The sequence below is a fragment of the Thalassophryne amazonica genome, unplaced genomic scaffold (assembly GCF_902500255.1).
Source record: "Thalassophryne amazonica unplaced genomic scaffold, fThaAma1.1, whole genome shotgun sequence".
Lineage (NCBI taxonomy): Eukaryota > Metazoa > Chordata > Actinopteri > Batrachoidiformes > Batrachoididae > Thalassophryne > Thalassophryne amazonica.
The window spans coordinates 354,317-377,817 of NW_022986258.1; the positions used below are offsets into that span (position 1 = coordinate 354,317).

The 23,501-nt window shown below is 43.7% G+C and overlaps 1 protein-coding gene across 3 annotated transcripts in view; it reads left to right on the forward strand.

Annotated features, from left to right (window-relative positions):
• The window catches only part of LOC117505874, a 33,000-nt gene extending 16,885 nt beyond the window's left edge, over nt 1-16,115 (forward strand). For all 3 annotated transcript variants that reach the window (XM_034165407.1, XM_034165409.1, XM_034165408.1), the window contains 6 exons: nt 3,643-3,872; nt 7,368-7,469; nt 7,996-8,052; nt 8,143-8,328; nt 8,815-8,940; nt 15,878-16,115. In XM_034165407.1, the coding sequence (XP_034021298.1) occupies nt 3,831-3,872; nt 7,368-7,469; nt 7,996-8,052; nt 8,143-8,328; nt 8,815-8,940; nt 15,878-15,970 (606 nt within the window). In that variant the 5' untranslated portion in view covers nt 3,643-3,830 and the 3' untranslated portion in view covers nt 15,971-16,115. The remainder of the gene's footprint in view (nt 1-3,642; nt 3,873-7,367; nt 7,470-7,995; nt 8,053-8,142; nt 8,329-8,814; nt 8,941-15,877) is intronic.
• The last annotated feature ends 7,386 nt before the right edge of the window (nt 16,116-23,501 follow it).

Here is a 23,501-nt window from a genome sequence, read left to right on the forward strand (position 1 = left end):
TTCTCTTAGTGCTGTCCTTGTTCTGACTTATGGTATGGAAATAGAAGACTTAACAGTATTCCCTGAAAACTCCCTTCTGTCTGATCATTTCTTAATAACATTTACATTTACTCTGATGGACTACCCAGCAGTAGGGAATAAGTTTCATTACACTAGAAGTCTTTCAGAAAGCGCTGTAACTAGGTTTAAGGATATGATTCCTTCTTTATGTTCTCTAATGCCATATACCACCACAGTGCAGAGTAGCTACCTAAACTCTGTAAGGGAGATAGAGTATCTCGTCAATAGTTTTACATCCTCATTGAAGACAACTTTGGATGCTGTAGCTCCTCTGAAAAAGAGAGCTTTAAATCAGAAGTGTCTGACTCCGTGGTATAACTCGCAAACTCGTAGCTTAAAGCAGATAACCCGTAAGTTGGAGAGGAAATGGCGTCTCACTAATTTAGAAGATCTTCACTTAGCCTGGAAAAAGAGTCTGTTGCTCTATAAAAAAGCCCTCCGTAAAGCTAGGACATCTTTCTACTCATCACTAATTGAAGAAAATAAGAACAACCCCAGGTTTCTTTTCAGCACTGTAGCCAGGCTGACAGAGTCAGAGCTCTATTGAGCTGAGTATTCCATTAACTTTAACTAGTAAGTCTTCATGACTTTCTTTGCTAACAAAATTTTAACTATTAGAGAAAAAATTACTCATAACCATCCCAAAGACGTATCGTTATCTTTGGCTGCTTTCAGTGATGCCGGTATTTGGTTAGACTCTTTCTCTCCGATTGTTCTGTCTGAGTTATTTTCGTTAGTTACTTCATCCAAACCATCAACATGTCTATTAGACCCCATTCCTACCAGGCTGCCTCAAGGAAGCCCTACCATTATTTAATGCTTCGATCTTAAATATGATCAATCTATCTTTGTTAATTGGCTATGTACCACAGGCTTTAAGGTGGCAGTAATTAAACCATTACTTAAAAAGCCATCACTTGACCCAGCTATCTTAGCTAATTATAGGCCAATCTCCAACCTTCCTTTTCTCTCAAAAATTCTTGAAAGGGTAGTTGTAAAACAGCTAACTGATCATCTGCAGAGGAATGGTCTATTTGAAGAGTTTCAGTCAGGTTTTAGAATTCATCATAGTACAGAAACAGCATTAGTGAAGGTTACAAATGATCTTCTTATGGCCTCGGACAGTGGACTCATCTCTGTGCTTGTTCTGTTAGACCTCAGTGCTGCTTTTGATACTGTTGACCATAAAATTTTATTACAGAGATTAGAGCATGCCATAGGTATTAAAGGCACTGCGCTGCGGTGGTTTGAATCATATTTGTCTAATAGATTACAATTTGTTCATGTAAATGGGGAATCTTCTTCACAGACTAAAGTTAATTATGGAGTTCCACAAGGTTTCTGTGCTAGGACCAATTTTATTCACTTTATACATGCTTCCCTTAGGCAGTATTATTAGACGGTATTGCTTAAATTTTCATTGTTACGCAGATGATACCCAGCTTTATCTATCCATGAAGCCAGAGGACACACACCAATTAGCTAAACTGCAGGATTGTCTTACCAGACATAAAGACATGGATGACCTCTTAATTTCCTGCTTTAAACTCAGATAAAACTGAAGTTATTGTACTTGGCCCCACAAATCTTAGAAACATGGTGTCTAACCAGATGCTTACTCTGGATGGCATTACCCTGACCTCTAGTAATACTGTGAGAAATCTTGGAGTCATTTTTGATCAGGATATGTCATTCAAAGCGCAGATTAAACAAATATGTAGGACTGCTTTTTTGCATTCACGCAATATCTCTAAAATCAGAAAGGTCTTGTCTGAGTGATGCTGAAAAACTAATTCATGCATTTATTTCCTCTAGGCTGGACTATTGTAATTCATTATTATCAGGTTGTCCTAAAAGTTCCCTAAAAAGCCTTCAGTTAATTCAAAATGCTGCAGCTAGAGTACTGACGGGGACTAGAAGGAGAGAGCATATCTCACCCATATTGGCCTCTCTTCATGGCTTCCTGTTAATTCTAGAATAGAATTTAAAAATTCTTCTTCTTACTTATAAGGTTTTGAATAATCAGGTCCCATCTTATCTTAGGGACCTTGTAGTACCATATCACCCCAATAGAGCGCTTCGCTCTCAGACTGCAGGCTTACTTGTAGTTCCTAGGGTTTGTAAGAGTAGAATGGGAGGCAGAGCCTTCAGCTTTCAGGCTCCTCTCCTGTGGAACCAGCTCCCATTTCAGATCAGGGAGACAGACACCCTCTCTACTTTTAAGATTAGGCCTTAAAACTTTCCTTTTTTGCTAAAGCTTATAGTTAGGGCTGGATCAGGTGACCCTGAACCATCCCTTAGTTATGCTGCTATAGACGTAGACTGCTGGGGGGTTCCCATGATGCACTGAGGTGTTTCTCTTTTTGCTCTGTATGCACCACTCTGCATTTATCATTAGTGATCGATCTCTGCTCCCCTCCACAGCATGTCTTTTTCCTGGTTCTCTCCCTCAGCCCCAACCAGTCCCAGCAGAAGACTGCCCCTCCCTGAGCCTGGTTTCTGCTGGAGGTTTCTTCCTGTTAAAAGGGAGTTTTTTTCCTTCCCACTGTAGCCAAGTGCTTGCTCACAGGGGGTCGTTTTGACCGTTGGGGTTTTTACGTAATTATTGTATGGCCTTGCCTTACAATATAAAGCGCCTTGGGGCAACTGTTTGTTGTGATTTGGCGCTATATAAAAAAATTGATTGATTGATTGATGCGATAGCAGTGACTACCAATCAGAGTGACAAGACAGTGTGATGTCAGCTGGTTGTTCGCACCAACAGAATACTCCAAGATGGCGGAATACGCCCTGTGACAGCTGTGTTTCTGTGCAAATCAATTTATTGTTCACATATTTTGTAAAGTTAGTGAGAAATAAACAGTTCTAAATCTAAAAATGCTGTTTTTGAAATCATATGAATCCTCTGACGGAGAGCTGTAGCATGCTAACTAGCGATAGAGGAATGTCACTGTCAAAGACATCAGACTGAAACTGATTCAGAGAACTTTGGTTCAGTGAAGCAGTCAAGCAAGGGGCAAAAAAAACCCTGCCCCATCCTTTATAATCTATCATTAACGTCTGTGCACATTAATGTACATAGGTGATGGTCTCGTGGTTAAGCGTTGGGCTTAAGACCAGAGGAGGTCAAAACCCAGCCAGACTGGGGAATCACTAAGGGCTCTTGGGCAAGGTCCTTAATCCCCTGGTTGCTCCCCAGTGTGTAGTGAGCACCTTGCATGACAGCACCCTGGCACTGGTGTTTGTGTGAATGCGAGGCATCATTGTAAAGCGCTTTGAGCATCTGATGCAGATGGAAAAGCGCGATATAAATGCAGCCCACTTACCATTTTCTGTGTGTGTATGTGTGGTTTTTAGCCATTTTTTAATTTTCATGTTGTAAAGCGTTAGTTTGATTGCCCTCTGCTGGACTGGAGGCGTAAAGAGACTTGGGTGTTTTTGGGTCTGTGCCCGGCTCTGGGTCAGGCCCTGGTTCTGGGCCCCAGATTGGACTGAATGTGTTCTGGTGTTGTTCAAATAAAACACACTTTAGTGTTAAACACTCCTGTGTTGCTGTTTGTTTTTGTTTTTTTTTCCGTGCAGTGTCAGTGAGCTGATCTCCATCATGACCTCGACGACGGTGTCGTCTGTTGGAGGGCTGACGATCATCACTCGGTCATTCCTCAGGATAGAAGGCCAGCATCCCACTGCAGACCACTTCCCACCAACCTGCCACTCCACCACTATGACAGCAAGCTCCGCCTCCAGCCCCTGTGACAAAGACCAATAGCATGACCCGCCATGTTTCTGCGGGCGGAGCCACAAGCCCTGGGGTGAGAACTAAACCGCTTCAGATGGAACACGTGATGAGCTGCAGTGGTTGTAAAATGTGTCAGCTATTGATTATGTAATCTGTCTGGATTCTAAATAAAATGATTGTCTTTAATATTTACGACACAATCAAATTTCACCAAAAGTAAAGTGTGAATAATGTTCACGTGTTCGAGCGTTAATTGACTTTAAAACGGACATTTTTACAGCGTGGCGTTTTCTGGACGTCGGGCTGAAATGATGCACCGTCAGTTGTGATCATCGTATCAATGTGCTCAGCCGGAAGATGATGAGTGAAGCTTCAGAGAATTTGCACCGAAGCCCAGAAAAAAAACCACAAAACTGATATGAACATGGAACTTCTTCAAGTTGCACGTTTTCTCTCCTGACGTAAAAAACAATGTAAGCACTGTGGTTTCATCCCGTCTGTTCCTCTTCCTGGCTGTTTTTAATATGATGCAATGCTAAAATACCCTCGGCCGTATGAGCCTTGTGTTCTTTATAATTTGCAGTTGTTTAATTACTAAGATTTTGTTGTCTTACATACAATTTATACATGTTCAATGAAGCCCATCAATTAATCAGTCAATCAGAAACAATATTTACGTTTTAACAGCATCTGCAGGCTTTGCATCTGCGTGTACATGAGCTTTTGACAAAAGTGGACGTTATACAAATCAAGGAATATTTGTAGATCACCCTCTGTGCATTTGCTGGTATTAATGAGACAAATTTAACTCCATAGGAAGTTAGCTTGGGTTAGCGGAAGTTAGCGTGCACACTAACGCCACAAAATGTGTTATCAGTTTACAAAAAGAGCGTTTTCAGTTTTAGAAGTGTTCTCGTTAGCCTTACATAATATATGACAAAGAGGATATAGTTACACACAAAGAAGAGTTTTGCAGCTAGCTACCAGCCTGTGACGTCACCATGCTAACGTCTGCGAAATAAGATCAGAGGTGTTGGGTTCCAAAAATGGCGTTTTTGTTTTAGACGTGTTTATTTCTCACTACCTTTTGCATAATATATGACAAACATGCATACAATAGTGCATCAGATAACTGAAACAATCATGCAAATGGTGATTAAAAGCATAAAATTCGGCAAAAATACTCCTCAGACAATTCTCTTTTGAAAAAACGATTGGCCATTTGACTTTTCAATCGGTGGTCAGGTAGAGGTCAATTGAAGAATTACACAGAGGTCAAAATTGAAAGATCGATCGATCAATCAATCAATTTTTTTATATAGCGCCAAATCACAACAAACAGTTGCCCCAAGGCGCTTTGTATTGTAAGGCAAGGCCATACAATAATTATGTAAAACCCCAACGGTCAAAATGACCCCCTGTGAGCAAGCACTTGGCTACAGTGGGAAGGAAAAACTCCCTTTTAACAGGAAGAAACCTCCAGCAGAACCAGGCTCAGGGAGGGGCAAGAAGAATTTTAAATTCTATTCTAGAATTAACAGGAAGCCAATGAAGAGAGGCCAATATGGGTGAGATATGCTCTCTCCTTCTAGTCCCCGTCAGTACTCTAGCTGCAGCATTTTGAATTAACTGAAGGCTTTTTAGGGAACTTTTAGGACAACCTGATAATAATGAATTACAATAGTCCAGCCTAGAGGAAATAAATGCATGAATTAGTTTTTCAGCATCACTCTGAGACAAGACCTTTCTGATTTTAGAGATATTGCGTGAATGCAAAAAGCAGTCCTACATATTTGTTTAATATGCGCTTTGAATGACATATCCTGATCAAAAATGACTCCAAGATTTCTCACAGTATTACTAGAGGTCAGGTAACGCCATCCAGAGTAAGGATCGGTTAGACACCATGTTTCTAAGATTTGTGGGGCAAGTACAATAACTTCAGTTTTATCTGAGTTTAAAAGCAGGAAATTAGAGGTCATCCATGTCTTTATGTCTGTAAGACAATCCTGCAGTTTAGCTAATTGGGTGTGTGTCCTCTGGCTTCATGGATAGATAAAGCTGGTATCATCTGCGTAACAATGAAAATTTAAGCAATACCGTCTAATAATACTGCCTACGGGAAGCATGTATAAAGTGAATAAAATTGGTCTAGCACAGAACCTTGTGGAACTCCATAATTAACTTTAGTCTGTGAAGAAGATTCCCCATTTACATGAACAAATTGTAATCTATTAGACAAATATGATTCAAACCACCGCAGCGCAGTGCCTTAATACCTATGGCATGCTCTAATCTCTGTAATAAAATTTTATGGTCAACAGTATCAAAAGCAGCACTGAGGTCTAACAGAACAAGCACAGAGATGAGTCCACTGTCCGAGGCCATAAGATCATTTGTAACCTTCACTAATGCTGTTTCTGTACTATGTTGAATTCTAAAACCTGACTGAAACTCTTCAAATAGACCGATGCGTATAGTTTGGACTATCTGTGACTGAATTCTATGGAGTAACAGGATAAAAACAGCAAGAATGGTGACAAAGCTCAGTTTCATTATGTACAGTGGTCAAAAGTTAAAGTTGCTCCAATTTTGGTAAAAAGTGATGCAAGTTATTGGTTGAGCTAATAGGATTAATAAATGGAATAGTTTTAACAGTGTTGAATGGTCTACATCTATTGGATTCTATGACATGTGACATATGTTACCCTGTAAAATGATAAGTAAGGATGATACATGGTCCAAACTATTCCTTTTTAAAACTGTGTTAACTCAACTAGTAATTTGCATCACGTTTTACCAAAATTGGCGCAAGTTTAATTTTTGACCCCTGTACAAACCAACACTGACCTTTGTCACCATTCTTGCTGTTTTTATCCCGTAACTCCATAGAATTCAGCTACAGACCATCCAAACCATATCTTTTTGGAATCTTTATGATCAGGCAAATAATGTGGCATAGGTTTCAATATGATTGGAGCATCTTTTAATTTTGACCTCTGTGTAATTCTTCAATTGATTGAAAAGTCAAGTGGCCAATCGTTTTTTTCAAAATAGGATTGTCTGAGGAGTATTTCTGCCAAATTTGATGCTTTTATCACCATTTGCAGGATTCCCCTCTATATATTCTCTTATCTGCTGCACTATAAACACAAAGCAAAGCGGTTTTGGAAGAGACCAGCCAGTGACGTCACGGTGCAGCTTCACTCTGATTGGCTGTCATCCCCTGCTACTCAGAAACAAAGCAGAACAGATTCAAACAGAATGTGACTTTTTAACCTTTTAAAATAGGTCCAGGTTAGCCTGTGTCCCAAGAATGTTCCCTGTGAATTTGAAGACTCTGGGAGTAATAGAACTGGACTTATGCTGAGCACAGACAAACGGACAGACGCCAGGTCTTCGCAGTACCCAGTGGCCATATTGTTGTTGTTGTTGTTGTCCTTTCAGCTGCTCCCATTTTGTTTGGGGTCACCACAGCGGATACAGCGGCTCATTATGTAGATGCGTTAATGTTGGCTGGAATCAGCCGGTGCTGACTTGTGTTTTTTTTGTTTGTTTATGTCTTCAGGTGGTGCAGATCTTCATCGGCGTGCTGTGTGTTCTCATCAGCTTCACCACCATCCTCTCCCCAGTTCTTCTCATCCACGCGCCACTGTGCATCGGTGTCTTGGTACGTAGCAGTCAAAACACTGAAGGTTTCAGGATCCAGACTGTGATCATTGAGTCATTTCAAAATAAGACTTCATGAGCTGTTTGTAGATCATAAATATGCTTTTCAAATGTCTGAAAATGTGGCAGAAAGTCCTGTGTGGGTGGTTATGGGACGTGGTTCCGGAGGGGCCCCATGGGCCCTGTGGGTGGTTAGGGGACCTGGGTCTGGATCGACGTCGGGGGTCGTGCTGGTGGTTATGAGACCTTGGTCCAGAGGGGCCTCGTGAGCCGTTATGGGACCTGAGTCTGTAGGGGCCTTGGAGGCTGTGCGGGTGGTTAAGGGACCTGGGTCTCTTGGGGCCTCAGGGACCATGTGGGTGGTTATGGGACAAGGGTCCGGAGAATTAGTTGAGTTTCTGCTGTGGGACCAGACCATCCTGGTGTCCTGCTTGTCATAGGTCTCCCTGTGAGGCTTGAGGACTTTCAGAACTGTCAGTGGGTTTGGTTCACTTTGGCCCTCACAGGTCTTTTCTCTTATCATCCAGTTTGTGGTTTCGGGGTCGCTGGCTGTGGTATCGAAGAGAAGAACCTCATTCAAACTGGTGAGTTTTCTTTGTTGCCTTTTGCAAAACTAGAGCAGGTTTGGTTTCTGTGCATGAAAGAATTGTGCACATTGGTGCTTGTTGGTTCAGGTCCTGGTGACTTTGGTGTCCAGCCTGTGCAGCGTTGTCCTCAGCCTGGTGGGTGTGGTCTACGTGTGTTGGCTATTGGCTGATTGGCGTCCGTCTGACCAGCTGTGTGGTGTGTTTCTACTGTCCAACGGATCGAGACCACAAGACATGTCGACACAATGTCACCGTCACCTTTGGAAGCTGGATGTAAGTTCAGCAGCTGAGGAGCTGCACCAGAAAAAAACTGTCTTTATTACAAAATACGTTTATATTCTGCAAGTCATAAAGATTTTGGGCATTGACTAAATTCTGTGATCTTTTGACCTCTGGTGACCTACTTGTTGACCTAATTTGCATTTATTATGTAGCATGTGAAAGAGGATTTAAATGCCAACATTTTGAGTGGCAGCTTGTTGCTGTGGACCTTCAGGGTGAAGTGCTATTACCACATTTGTTTCCCCTACCCCCAAACTTGTGTAAAAAAAAAAAAAAAAAAGCATGTTGTGCAAATAAAAAATGCTTGTAGTAAGTGACCTGGGAACAAGTTTTTTTTTTTTTTTTTTTTTTTTAATGCTAACATGCTTTTTCCTGAAGAGGAGACCCACAGCTACTAGAAAATACCCAGGAAGTAGACCTGTGGGGGGCTCAGTGATTAAATCTGTGAAACTTTTGTTGTGGATCTCTGTGTTGAAGATGCTCGGGTTTGGGCTTCGTGGAGTCCTCTTGGTCCTGCTCAGCCTCCAGCTTTGTGTCTCTCTGACGCTCTGTGTTTTCTGTGGGAAAGCCATCAGCCTCCGCCACCGTGACGACGCCATCAAGGTAGAGCGCATCATGACGTGATTTTGAGTCTTTGAAGGAACAAAATGAGATAAAACACTCGGAACTTTGAAGACGTTGGTGCTGAAACCTTTAATTTAATTTGTTCTGCTTGTTAAAAAGAAAAAAATATTCTATATTCATGATGTGTGGTCATGATGTGAGCTGGTATTTACTCTTTATGGGAGTTATGCTGCTGTTTAACTCTGGCTGGTGGACAAATCAAATCAAATCAATTTTTTATATATAGCGCCAAATCACAACAAACAGTTGCCCCAAGGCGCTTTATATTGTAAGGCAAGGCCATACAATCATTATGTAAAACCCCAACGGTCAAAACGACCCCCTGTGAGCAAGCACTTGGCGACAGTGGGAAGGAAAAACTCCCTTTTAACAGGAAGAAACCTCCAGCAGAACCAGGCTCAGGGAGGGGCAGTCTTCTGCTGGGACTGGTTGGGGCTGAGGGAGAGAACCAGGAAAAAGACATGCTGTGGAGGGGAGCAGAGATCGATCACTAATGATTAAATGCAGAGTGGTGCATACAGAGCAAAAAGAGAAAGAAACACTCAGTGCATCATGGGAACCCCCCAGCAGTCTAAGTCTATAGCAGCATAACTAGGGATGGTTCAGGGTCACCTGATCCAGCCCTAACTATAAGCTTTAGCAAAAAGGAACGTTTTAAGCCTAATCTTAAAAGTAGAGAGGGTGTCTGTCTCCCTGATCCGAATTGGAGCTGGTTCCACAGGAGAGGAGCCTGAAAGCTGAAGGCTCTGCCTCCCATTCTACTCTTTAAAAACCCTAGGAACTACAAGTAAGCCTGCAGTCTGAGAGCGAAGCGCTCTATTGGGGTGATATGGTACTATGAGGTCCCTAAGATAAGATGGGACCTGATTATTCAAAACCTTATAAGTAAGAAGAAGAATTTTAAATTCTATTTTATTCTATTCTAGACAAGAAGATAAAGCATAAAAATGTGATATTGTCCTGAAGGCCTTGTGTCCCCGTCACAGGAGTGTGTGTGTGTGTAGTCATTTTCATGTCATAATAATAATATTAATATATTAAAGTTTCAGAACCTCCATGACCAGTAAAAAATCAAGGACTGAGACGTCGCCCGGTATGGCGGAGCCGGGGTCCCACCCTGGAGCCAGGCCTGGGGTTGTGGCTCGCACGCAAGCGCCTGGTGGTCGCGCCTTAGCCCATGGGGCCCGGCCGGGCTCAGCCCGAAAGAGCGACATGGGCCTACGGGCCGAGCAGCAGTGCAGAGTACCCGACCTTCCTGGAGTCCCTGGGAGGGGTACTAGATAGCACTCCGACTGGGGACTCCATTGTTCTCTTGGGGGATTTCAACGCCCACGTGGGCGGCAACAGTGAGACCTGGAGAGGGGGTACGGGAAGCACGGCCTCCCCGATCTGAACCCGAGTGGTGTTCAGTTGTTGGACTTCTGTGCTAGTCACAGTTTGTCCATACGAACACCATGTTCGGCACAAGGGTGTCCATAAGTGCACATGGCACCAGGACACCCTGAGCCAGAGGTCGTTGTTCGACTTTGTAGTCGTATCATCTGACTTTCGATCACGTGTCCCGGACACTCGAGTGAAGAGAGGGGCAGAACTGTCGACCGATCACCACCTGGTGGTGAGTTGGATCCGCTGGGAGGGGAGGAAGCCGGTCAGACCTGGTAGGCCCCAAACGTATCGTGAGGGTCTGCTGGGAACGACTGGCGGAACCCTGTGTCAGCGAGGTCTTCAACTCCCACCTCCGGGAGAGCTTCTCCCAGATTCCGGGGGAGGTTGGAGACATGGAGTCCGAGTGGACCATGTTCTCCACCTCCATTGTCGATGTGGCCGCTCGTAGCTTTGGTCACAAGGTCTCTGGTGCCTGTCGCAGCGGCAATCCTCAAACCTGGCGGTGGACACCGGAAGTAAGGGATGCCGTCAAGCTGAAGAAGGAGTCCTACTTATCTTTGTTGGTAGGTGGGACCCCAGAGGCAGCTGACAGGTACCGGCAGGCCAAGCGTGCCGCAGCCCGTGCGGTTGCAGAGGCAAAAACTCGGGTCTGGGAGGAGTTTGGGGAGGTTATGGAGGAGGACTATCAGTCAGCCTCGAAGAGATTCTGGCAAACCCTCCGACGCCTCAGGAGGCGGAAGCAGCTCTCCACCAGCACTGTTTACGGTGTGGGTGTGGAGCTGTTGTCCCTGACTGGGGATGTTGTCGGGCGGTGGAAGGAGTACTTCGACGATCTCCTCAATCCCATCGTCACGTCTTCCGAAGAGGAGGCAGAGACTGGGGACTCAGAGGCGGACTCATCCATTACCCAGGCCGAAGTCACCAAGGTGGTTAGAAAGCTCCTCGGTGGCAAGGCTCCTGGGGTGGATGTAATCTGTCCTGAGTACCTTAAGTCTCTGGATGTTGTGGGACTGTCTTGGCTGACATGTCTCTGCAACATCGCGTGGCGATTGGGGACAGTGCCTCTGGATTGGCAGACCGAGGTGGTGGTCCCTCTGTTTAAGAAGGGGGACCGGAGGGTGTGTTCCAACTATAGGGGGATCACACTCCTCAGCCTCCCTGTTAAGGTCTATTCCAGAGGACTGGAGAGGAGAATTCGACCGATGGTCGAACCTCGGATTCAGGAGGAGCAGTGTGGTTTTCGTCTTGGTCGCGGGACACTGGACCAGCTCTACACGCTCCATTGGGTGCTTGAGGGTTCATGGGAGTTCGCCCAACCAGTCCACATGTGTTTTGTGGATCTGGAGAAGGCGTTCGACCGTGACCCTCGGGGCACCCTGTGGGGAGTGCTCCGGGAGTACGGGGTCCGGGGTCCTTTGCTAAGGGCTATCCGGTCCCTGTACGACCGCAGCAGGAGCTTGATTCGCATTGCCGGTAGTAAGTCAAACCTGTTTCCAGTGCACGTTGGCCTCTGCCAGGGCTGCCCTTTGTCACCGGTTCTGTTCATTATTTTTATGGACAGAATTTCTAGGCGCAGCCAGGGTGTAGAGGGGGTCTGGTTTGGGAACCACAGAATCTCGTCTCTGCTGTTTGTGGACGATGTGGTTCTGTTGGCTTCGTCAAATCAGGACCTTCAGCGTGCACTGGGGCGGTTTGCAGCCGAGTGTGAAGCATCCGGGATGAAAATCAGCACCTCCAAATCTGAGGCCATGGTTCTCGACCGGAAAAAGGTGCTTTGCCCTCTTCAGGTCGGTGGAGTGTCCTTGCCTCAAGTGGAGGAGTTTAAGTATCTCGGGGTCTTGTTCATGAGTGAGGGACGGATGGAGCGTGAGATCGATAGACGGATCGGTGCAGCATCTGCAGTGATGCGGTCGCTGTATTGGACCGTTGTGGTGAAGAGAGAGCTGAGCAGGGGGGCAAAGCTCTCGATTTACCGATCCATCTACGTTCCGATCCTCACCTATGGTCATGAGATTTGGCTCATGACCGAAAGAACGAGATCGCGAGTACAAGCGGCCGAGATGAGTTTCCTCCGCAGGGTGGCTGGGCGCTCCCTTAGAGATAGGGTGAGAAGCTCAGTCACTCGGGAGGAGCTCGGAGTCAAGCCGCTGCTCCTCCACGTCGAAAGGAGTCAGTTGAGGTGGCTCGGGCATCTTTTTCGGATGCCCCCTGGACGCCTCGCTGGAGAGGTGTTCCGGGCACGTCCCATTGGGAGGAGGCCCCTGGGAAGACCCAGGACACGCTGGAGGGACTACATCTCTCGGCTGGCTTGGGAACGCCTTGGGGTTCCCCCGGAGGAGCTGGGGGAGGTGTGTGCGGATCGGGAGGTCTGGGCGGCTTTGCTTGAGCTGCTACCCCCGCGACCCGACTCCGGATAAAGCGGAAGAAAATGGATGGATGGATGGATTGATGTAGCAAGGCAACTTCAGCCTGCATATAGTAATAATCACTGTGCAGACGAGTTTCCGATCACCCAGGAACAAGCTGTGTTTAAGTCCTGATTACATCGGTTTGAGAAAAATGTAGAAGTTTGAGTGAAAAGGGCACAAAGGCTACAGTGCTGAAAACCGTGGAGATTTATAGACAGATCAGTGTTCATCGTACACAGGCACAATTGTTTTCCCTGTGACTTTCAAAACTTTCAGTGCGCACGCCGATTACACTTAATTCATGGATTAAATACATTTGGCAGAAAAGTCTGCAAATATGACCAAATTCACAACATTTACTTCGAAAAAGACGCTCAAATGACCCGCAACTCATGGAGGAAACTGTACGTACCATACCGTTGGTTTGGAGGTTGTTTGTATAAAGAAGTGGAGCTCGTTGAGGGATAAACTAATCCAGAAAATGCTCTTGCTCAGTAAATTGCAATAAGACACCCAGCGACATGACGGGGAACTTTGAGTCACATGCATGTAGAGGTCATTGCAGGGACACGGAGTTACGGAGTTGCAGAAGCATAAATCAGGCTTTAGGATTTTAAGGTACCACTCCACAGCGGAGTTAAAAAAAAAAAGTGACTTGACCATAAACCTTTTAATGTACATAATGTTGAGCGTTTATTTAAGGCTAGCGTTTGTTTTTTCAGGCGAAATTTTGACCCGGTCATTAAATGAGGCAGGTCCCGATTCAAGGTCAGGCATTTAATCAAGGAAATACGCAAAACTAATCAGTGGTGGGGATTCCCCATAGATCGTTCGGTGCCTCTTGACATATAGCAGACTCTATATGCAGGTTTTAGAATTCATCATAGTACAGAAACAGCATTAGTGAAGGTTACAAATGATCTTCTTATGGCCTCGGACAGTGGACTCATCTCTGTGCTTGTTCTGTTAGACCTCAGTGCTGCTTTTGATACTGTTGACCATAAAATTTTATTACAGAGATTAGAGCATGTCATAGGCATTAAAGGCACTGCGCTGCGGTGGTTTGAATCATATTTGTCTAATAGATTACAATTTGTTCATGTAAATGGGGAATCTTCTTCACAGACTAAAGTTAATTATGGAGTTCCACAAGGTTCTGTGCTAGGACCAATTTTATTCACTTTATACATGCTTCCCTTAGGCAGTATTATTAGACGGTATTGCTTAAATTTTCATTGTTACGCAGATGATACCCAGCTTTATCTATCCATGAAGCCAGAGGACACACACCAATTAGCTAAACTGCAGGATTGTCTTACAGACATAAAGACATGGATGACCTCTAATTTCCTGCTTTTAAAACTCAGATAAAACTGAAGTTATTGTACTTGGCCCCACAAATCTTACAAAACATGGTGTCTAACCAGATCCTTACTCTGGATGGCATTACCCTGACCTCTAGTAATACTGTGAGAAATCTTGGAGTCATTTTTGATCAGGATATGTCATTCAAAGCGCATATTAAACAAATATGTAGGACCTGCTTTTTTGCATTTACGCAATATCTCTAAAATCAGAAAGGTCTTGTCTCAGAGTGATGCTGAAAAACTAATTCATGCATTTATTTCCTCTAGGCTGGACTATTGTAATTCATTATTATCAGGTTGTCCTAAAAGTTCCCTAAAAAGCCTTCAGTTAATTCAAAATGCTGCAGCTAGAGTACTGACGGGGACTAGAAGGAGAGAGCATATCTCACCCATATTGGCCTCTCTTCATTGGCTTCCTGTTAATTCTAGAATAGAATTTAAAATTCTTCTTCTTACTTATAAGGTTTTGAATAATCAGGTCCCATCTTATCTTAGGGACCTCGTAGTACCATATCACCCCAATAGAGCGCTTCGCTCTCAGACTGCAGGCTTACTTGTAGTTCCTAGGGTTTGTAAGAGTAGAATGGGAGGCAGAGCCTTCAGCTTTCAGGCTCCTCTCCTGTGGAACCAGCTCCCAATTCAGATCAGGGAGACAGACACCCTCTCTACTTTTAAGATTAGGCTTAAAACTTTCCTTTTTGCTAAAGCTTATAGTTAGGGCTGGATCAGGTGACCCTGAACCATCCCTTAGTTATGCTGCTATAGATGTAGACTGCTGGGGGGTTCCCATGATGCACTGTTTCTTTCTCTTTTTGCTCTGTATGCACCACTCTGCATTTAATCATTAGTGATTGATCTCTGCTCCCCTCCACAGCATGTCTTTTTCCTGGTTCTCTCCCTCAGCCCCAACCAGTCCCAGCAGAAGACTGCCCCTCCCTGAGCCTGGTTCTGCTGGAGGTTTCTTCCTGTTAAAAGGGAGTTTTTCCTTCCCACTGTAGCCAAGTGCTTGCTTACAGGGGGTCGTTTTGACCGTTGGGGTTTTACATAATTATTGTGTGGCCTTGCCTTACAATATAAAGCGCCTTGGGGCAACTGTTTGTTGTGATTTGGCGCTATATAAAAAAAATTGATTGATTGATTTATACATATAGCGAATTTTGTCTGTTTTATACGCATGGTGGATTTGGTCCGTTTTATATGTATAAGCGGATGGGGAGGTAATGGTCTAGTGGTTAAGATTTGGGCTTCAGACTAGAGGATCCTTGGTTCAAAACCCAGCCAGACCGGAAAATCACTCAGGGCTCTTGGGCAAGGTCCTTAATTCCCAAGTTGTTCCCAGTGTGTAGTGACCACCTTGCATGGCAGCACCCTGACATCGGTGTGTGTGTGTGTGTGTCTGTGTGAATGGGTGAATGTGAGGCATCATTGTAAAGCACTTTGAGCTTCTGATGCAGATGGAAAAGCGCTATATAGCGGATTTTGTCCGTTTTATACATGTAGTGGATTTTGATTATAACCTGTCCACCTGAACCCATTATACACAAGTTTTACTGTAGTCCTCACAGCCGGTGGCAAATTAGCAGAAAAGATGAGCTCGTGCATCAACGCCACAAAAACGTTGATGGTGCATGTCATCTGAGGAAAAGCATTAAGAACAAAGAAACCATCGATCGCAATAAAGTGTGTGTGTGTTAGTTATCGTATTAGCAGCTGATTGAAGGTTCAAATGTGCACTGTTTCGTCTTTGACTTGTAGGCGATGGGGAAAACTGACAACATTCTGTCCAGTGCCATGTCTGAGCACGACAGCAGCGCCGCCCTGCTGGACAGTGCTGATGAAGAAACCTAAGTGTCGCCTTTGTCCTCGGACGTCTTAATGCTGACTGCAGAGTGGAGATGATGCTTGCACTTTAAGTTCCTGTTTGTTGCTGCGGATGACACTAATATTTAAAATGTCAAGTCAAAATAAAGTCTCCTTTAAATTTTCAAATCAAAATAAAGTCTGTGTTTCATTTGCTGCAGTAAACACTCTTTAATACCAAAGTGCGTTCAGAGATGGTCTAAATTAATTAGAAATGTAAAATGTGAGCATAGATTACATCAGAAGTGAGCAGAAAACTGCAACGGTTGGAATAAAAACTTGCAGTTCCTTGACTGGCCATTTGAGGCTGGTTCCAGAAGTGAGCAGGTTTCCATTCAAGTCCATGTTAAAATGTCCAACTACAGAGCAGAGTCGAACATGTTTACAGCCTGGGGGTCAAGTGGTTTTGCTGTGAAACATCTGCCAAATCAACATGAGGGATCTGCTGCGGTGAAACCAAGGGAGCAGCTGAAGGGACTCACATTCTGGTACAAAAACAGTTTTGGGCTCTATACTCACACACACACATCATCAACTGCTTAATCCAATTAAGGGTTGCGGGGGGGGCTGGAACCTTTCCCAGCAGTCATAGAGCGCGAGGCGTGGTACACCCAGGACAGGACCACAAACAAACACACCCACTCGCACACCTACGGACAATTTAAAGATTCCAATCCACCAAACCCACATGTCTTTGGATGTGGGAGGAAACCCACGCAAACACGGGGTGAACATGCAAACTCCACACAGAAAGGCCACATGCCGGAATTTAACCCATGGCCTTCTCACTGTGAGCCAACAGTGCTAACCACTAAGCCACTCTCTACAGATAGTTTCATTCTCTCTAGTCCAGCTCTTGTAGCATCTTTAGCTCTTTGTGTGTTGTTGTTGTTGTGTCTTCAGTGTATTTAATTACAAACACCTGGAATAATCTGTTTTGTTGTGGACACATGTCCAAACGGATCATCTGAGATGTCGCTGCTGTAATATTCACATGGAGTCAAACTCTTGTCATATTTAAAACTGCTAATGGCATTAGCAGTTTTAGCAGCTGTCAGTAGCTTCATCCGTTAGGTTAACTTAATGCACTATTACTGAAAATAAGTGACTCGTAACTTTTAATGTCCACAACAAAGTGAGTCATTATGAGAACCACCACATGCCGTCCCCAAAAATATGATTTAATAAACACGTGAACCCAAGCTCGCCTGTGAAGGTGTTGTCACGCCACGACTGATAGAGCAAAGGGATCAGTTACAGTAGTGTTCAGAATAATAGTAGTGCTATGTGACTAAAAAGATTAATCCAGGTTTTGAGTATATTTCTTATTGTTACATGGGAAACAAGGTACCAGTAGATTCAGTAGATTCTCACAAATCCAACAAGACCAAGCATTCATGATATGCACACTCTTAAGGCTATGAAATTGGGCTGTTAGTAAAAAAAAAAAGTAGAAAAGGGGGTGTTCACAGTAATAGTAGTGTGGCATTCAGTCAGTGAGTTCATCAATTTTGTGGAACAAACAGGTGTGAATCAGGTGTCCCCTATTTAAGGATGAAGCCAGCACCTGTTGAACATGCTTTTCTCTTTGAAAGCCTGAGGAAAATGGGACGTTCAATACATTGTTCAGAAGAACAGCGTAGTTTGATTAAAAAGTTGATTGGAGAGGGGACAACTTATACGCAGGTGCAAAAAATTATAGGCTGTTCATCTACAATGATCTCCAATGCTTTAAAATGTACAAAAAAAACCAGAGACGCGTGGAAGAAAACAGAAAACAACCATCAACATGGATAGAAGAATAACCAGAATGGCAAAGGCTCACCCATTGATCAGCTCCAGGATGACCAAAGACAGTCTGGAGTTACCTGTAAGTGCTGTGACAGTTAGAAGATGCCTGTATGAAGCTAATTTATTTGCAAGAATCCCCCACAAAGTCCCTCTGTTAAAGATGTGCAGAAGAGGTTACAATTTGCCAAAGAACACATCAACTGGCCTAAAGAGAAATGGAGGAATAGTTTGTGGACTGATGAGAGTAAAATTGTTCTTTTTGGGTCCAAGGGCCGCAGACAGTTTGTGAGACGACCCCCAAACTCTGAATTCAAGCCACAGTTCACAGTGAAGACAGTGAAGCATGGTGGTGCAAGCATCATGATATGGGCATGTTTCTCCTACTATGGTGTTGGGCCTATATATCGCATACCAGGTATCATGGATCAGTTTGGATATGTCAAAATACTTAGAGGTCACGTTGCCTTATGCTGAAGAGGACATGCCCTTGAAATGGGTGTTTCAACAAGACAATGACCCCAAGCACACTAGGAAACCAGAAAAATCCTGGTTCCAAACCAACAAAATTAATGCCTTGCAGATGTGAAGAAATCATGAAAAACTGTGGTTATACAACTAAATGCTAGTTTAGTGATTCACAGGATTGATAAAAAACCAGTTTGAACATAATAGTTTTGAGTTTGTAGCGTCAACAGCAGATGCTACTATTATTGTGAACACCCCCTTTTCTACTTTTTTTACTAATAGCCCAATTTCATAGCCTTAAGAGTGTGCATATCATGAATGCTTGGTCTTGTTGGATTTGTGAGAATCTACTGAATCTACTGGTACCTTGTTTCCCATGTAACAAAAAGAAATATACTCAAAACCTGGACTGTACATATTGAAATATTTTGTCTGTTGACAAATTTGTCAGTTTCCCATGGATTTGGGGCTTTGATGAACAACTGATGTCATATTTCCACAGGCAACACAGAGCTGCATTTAGCAGATGGAATTTCCTGGTTTACAGACACGTGCACTAGAGGGTGACACGGGAGTAGATTTGCACTCCTGTCCTGTCCCACTCTGGTAAAATGACTCCTGCTCCTGTACTGCTCCCATTTTTTCCTTCTTTTAGTTTTTAGGTGTTCTGCAGTTTTATTTCAGAAGATTTGGCAACAGGAACAGTTCATCTGTGGTAATACATGGAGACACTTATTGCCTTCATCCCAGGTTTAAAAAAACTTCACTAAAAGACACAAAACATAGATAATCCATGGCATGTGGTCTTACCGTTTTTCAAAATGTGGTGGTGATGGACACGTAATGATCCTGACATTTACTTTGTCTTCTATTTCTGTAACTGCAGACTGTACGAAACTGTCAAGAATTTTATATTGTTCATGCTCTTATCATTTATTTTCTTTAGTTTATGCTTATATTATTATTATTTATTTTCTTATAGTTTATGCTTATTATTTTCCTCTTTGTGAGAAGAGGAGGTTTTAGAAAGAAAGACTTGTTGTCTGCATTCTTCATGATTGAGCAAACTATTTTTCATTTTGCCTTATCCTGCTTTGACGAGCCACAAGGCTCATGTTGCAGGAATGGAAGGTTTCAGCCGTTACCTTGCTTTGCTATCACCCTCTTGCAGACATGACTCGTGTAACCTCTCCCGACTGTCCTTGTTTGTTTTTTCTCATGTTGATGAACTAAATAAAAGGCTGGGCCAGAGGAGGAGATTTTAGGAGAGCTTTGGAGCTGAGCACTTACAAGCTGCTTCATTTTTCTCCTCCTTTGCGCAGAGCAAAAATATATATATTTGTCTCTCTCTGACTGGTTTCTTTTCAGTGTTTGTGCCTCTCATTTCTTTAAAAACAGGGTGCAAACCCAACAGTTTTTTCTTGGCGCCCAACGTGGGGCGTCGACAGATCTTCTCGAGCGAACGGAGGAAGACACGCCACAGACTGTGCACGGCCGATTCCACTAGAGGGATCGAAGGAAAGTCCTGAGGAGTGAATTCTCCGTCGGGCCGGTGACTATAGACGTCCACCTCCGCTCGCCGCAGTAGATTGACGACACCTCCGAACCAAATGAGGGGTGCAACAAATTAACGTAAGTAATTACTGCCTGCCTGTGAGGAAAATATGTTGAGGAGGGGTTCGAGTCCCCATCCGGAATAAAGTGCGGGGGAGGGAGTTAGAGTCTCCGGTCCTGCCGGCACATTTGGCGGAGGGGTTCGAGTCCCCATCCGGCTGAGAAATACAGGAGGAGTAAGAATAAATTTCAGGGGAAGCAGTTAGAGAGACGCGAATTAATTGATTATTGCAAAAGTGAAACTAAGTGTGTTTGTGGTATGAATGAGAGAAAATTCTGTTTTTGTTGTTTTGTTGTAAGGATTTTGTGTTATTTGTCTTGATATTTTTTTTTTTTTTTTTAAGATGAGGGCTTGTCTGTAATTGCAATCATTGATGAAATCTGTAATTTATTTTGTATATGTGTGAGAGTTGGAGCGGTTGTGGGAGTGTGTGTGTGTGTGTGACAGTGTCGGACTGTATGTGTGGTATTGTTTGACTGAGTATTCCTTAGTAATAATAAAAGAATGAGACTGTGAGTGACTGAAGCACGGATAGCTTGATATCCCATTTTATCAGGGGATAAAAGTGGAGCCGTTGTCTGCAAAGTAGGTCATTTTAAGTCCATACGCACCACACTCACATATTCCCGACGAGTCTGCAAATAGGGGGATTCCAAGGAAGGTCCGCCCCACGGGGTAGAAGCTTGACCTGAACTTTGCAGAGTGAAGGGGAATAGGTGAACAACATGGGAAACACATGCACAGAAAATAAGCCCCTATTTCAGGGCGACGAAAAATACATGCACAAATGCAATCCGGAAAATCTGAAGTACATAACTAAATGGAAAAAGAAATATGGCTTTTCAGGTAAATTGGTTGTGTCAGATTGTGAAGGTTTGGTGTTAAAACTTACAGCAGCAGCAGCAAATAAAAAGGTAACAGGAAAGTAAGAAAAGAAGGAGAAATAGAGTGTGCAAAAGTATGGCTCAGTGAAGCACAGATGAGAGTAGAGGCCATAAAGAGGAAAAAAGACCTGTGGTGACTCTAAAGGTAAATGGACAGGACATGGATTTTCTCTGTGACACAGGAGCATGTAGGACAGTGATAACAGACAGACCTCCCGGAACTAAATTTGTAAAAGAAGTCGTTTGGGTAAAATCTGCAAATGGACAGGTGAATTCAGAGAAAATATTTTTTTAAGTTTGTCAATTTTGAAGTTCCTGAAACGAACCAAACTGCTCGTGTCTCTGTGGTTTATTCGCCCCATTGTCCAGTAAATTTACTGGGACGAGATTTGATGACTGCCTTATCTATAGGAGTCACACCAACAGTAGGTGGTATGAGAGCTGTGAGGCAGCCCGCTGTCTTTATATACAAATTTGGCCCAGGCCTGGCAGTACTCTTTGGATCTGTCGGAGTTGAGACAAACTGAACAATTATTGGAGGAAGGTCTGATGACCTGTGAAAACAGAGAACACGTAGTAATAATGTCACCAAAAGATCTACACATAACTATGCTATTCACTCCACAAAAAGGATGAAAGGTATGGAGCAGGATTTCTGAAAATTCCATCAGAATTACAGACAGTAGCACACCTATACACACACAGAAAAACCACCTCTGTGTGTAGTGTAGTGCTGACCCAAAGTGCAGACAAATGGTACAGAGGAAAACCTGAGGCTGTGCTGCATATTTCACTGACAAGGGCAGACACTCAGTCCTGGAAGGACCTTGGTGGAATTGCTAAAATAGCTGAGGAAGCAACTGATTGGCACGAAGCAGATGCAGTGTCGGTGTGGGATTTCAGTCCATCCACAGGCTTGTATCGGAAATACATGTTTGTAAGTGCTTGAACGACACCGGTGATACATGAAGTAGATCTGGACGATTGAAATTTAACAACATCTGTGTTGTTGACACAGGAAGATGAGACTTTATTGGCCAAACTGCCTCCTCATCTCTGGGTGAATGCACCCACAGATGTAGGACTGTTGAAAAATATTCTGCCAGTCAAAATTAAGCCACGATCTGATTGGAGACCACGGATCAAACGATATCCATTAAAACCTGAAGCAGAAAAAGGAATTGAAGCGGTTATTGCAGAATTACTGGAAGCAGGAGTCATCAGGGAATGTTTAGATGCATCCTGTAACACTCCAATATATCCTGTGAAAAAAGCAGACAATCAGAATTGGCGAATGGTACAAGACCTACGTGCAGTAAATGCTGCAGTAGAAACTAGTGCCCCTCTGGTCCCAGACCCACATACGCTGCTAAATAGATTAAGTCCTGGAAACATGTACTTCTCTGTCATAGACATCAGTAATGCATTTTTCTCAGTACCTGTTCATCCAGACTCTCAATTTTGGTTTGCTTTTACATTCAAAGGGAAAAGATACACATATACAAGACTCCCTCAAGGTTTTGCTGACAGTCCGACCATTTTTACACAAGCAATAAATTGTTGCTTATCTTCATTTACTCCACCAGAAGATTCACAAATCTTGGTGTATGTAGATGACATTTTGGTGGCAGGAAAGACAAAAGACAGCTGTACAAAATGTACTATGATGCTTTTGCAACATTTGGCAGAAACAGGAAGTAAAATTAAAAAGCAAAAGTTGCAGTTTGTGCAACCACAAGTGACTTATTTAGGCCACGTCCTATCAGCTGAGGGGAAACGAATACAAGACGATCGAAAGCACGCTATTCTCAAAGCGCCTAAACTGTCAACAAAAAAGGAAATGATGACTTTCTTAGGTATCTGTAATTATTGCAGAGCCTGGATTCCATGTTATGCAGAGAAGGTGCAGAAATCGCAGGATTTAATACACTCTATACCAACGGCTATGAGTGACAAAATACAGTGGAATAAAGAAGCTGAAGAACAGTTTACAGCTCTTAAACAAGAACTTGTGAGTTCCACAGTATTATCTCTGCCCAATTATGCCAAGCCATTCACTCTCATGGTGGACACAAAACAGGGATTCATGTGTGCAGTCTTGCTACAACAACATGGTAATAAAAATAAACCAGTTGGATACATTCTTATCGCCTGCTAGACAGATAGCATATACAGCAATGCTACTGTCTCAGCCACATTGTTGTGTGCTGGGGTGTTTGGCTGGCTTGGTTTTTGTTTTTCTGTTTCTCCCACCAGGTGGTATGCATTCAGGACTGAGTATTAGGACCTCACCCTGAACACCTGAGGCTTGTTTTCACGTGCAGGTCATCAGGACTCACAGCTGTGGTGTATCTGTCTTGATCAGAGATTGCTGCATTTAAACCTTGAATGCACAGTGTGTGATTGCCAGAGACTCGACCTTGTGAGCAGACGTGTGAGATCGACGTCAGGAGAACAATCTCACCATCACGGACGCAGAGACCGCTCCAGGTTTGACGCCACAGTCTGTGAAGGAGGATTGGGTGAGGTCTCACGCTCTTCAGCACACTTCCTGAGGTAATTTGGTTTTGGTGACTTTTATGAAGTAATGACAGTGGATTTGGTGTCCCTCACACCTTGTGTTAGTGAGCTGTCACGTTATGCTAATTGTCTAATCAGCTTCTGCTGCAGTGGAGATTTGAACTGAGTTGTTCCGTGCCTGCAGGGTAAGAAGCTGATGTATATATTTAAGCCAGGAAGTGTTTGCTGATTGCGTGCACCTTTG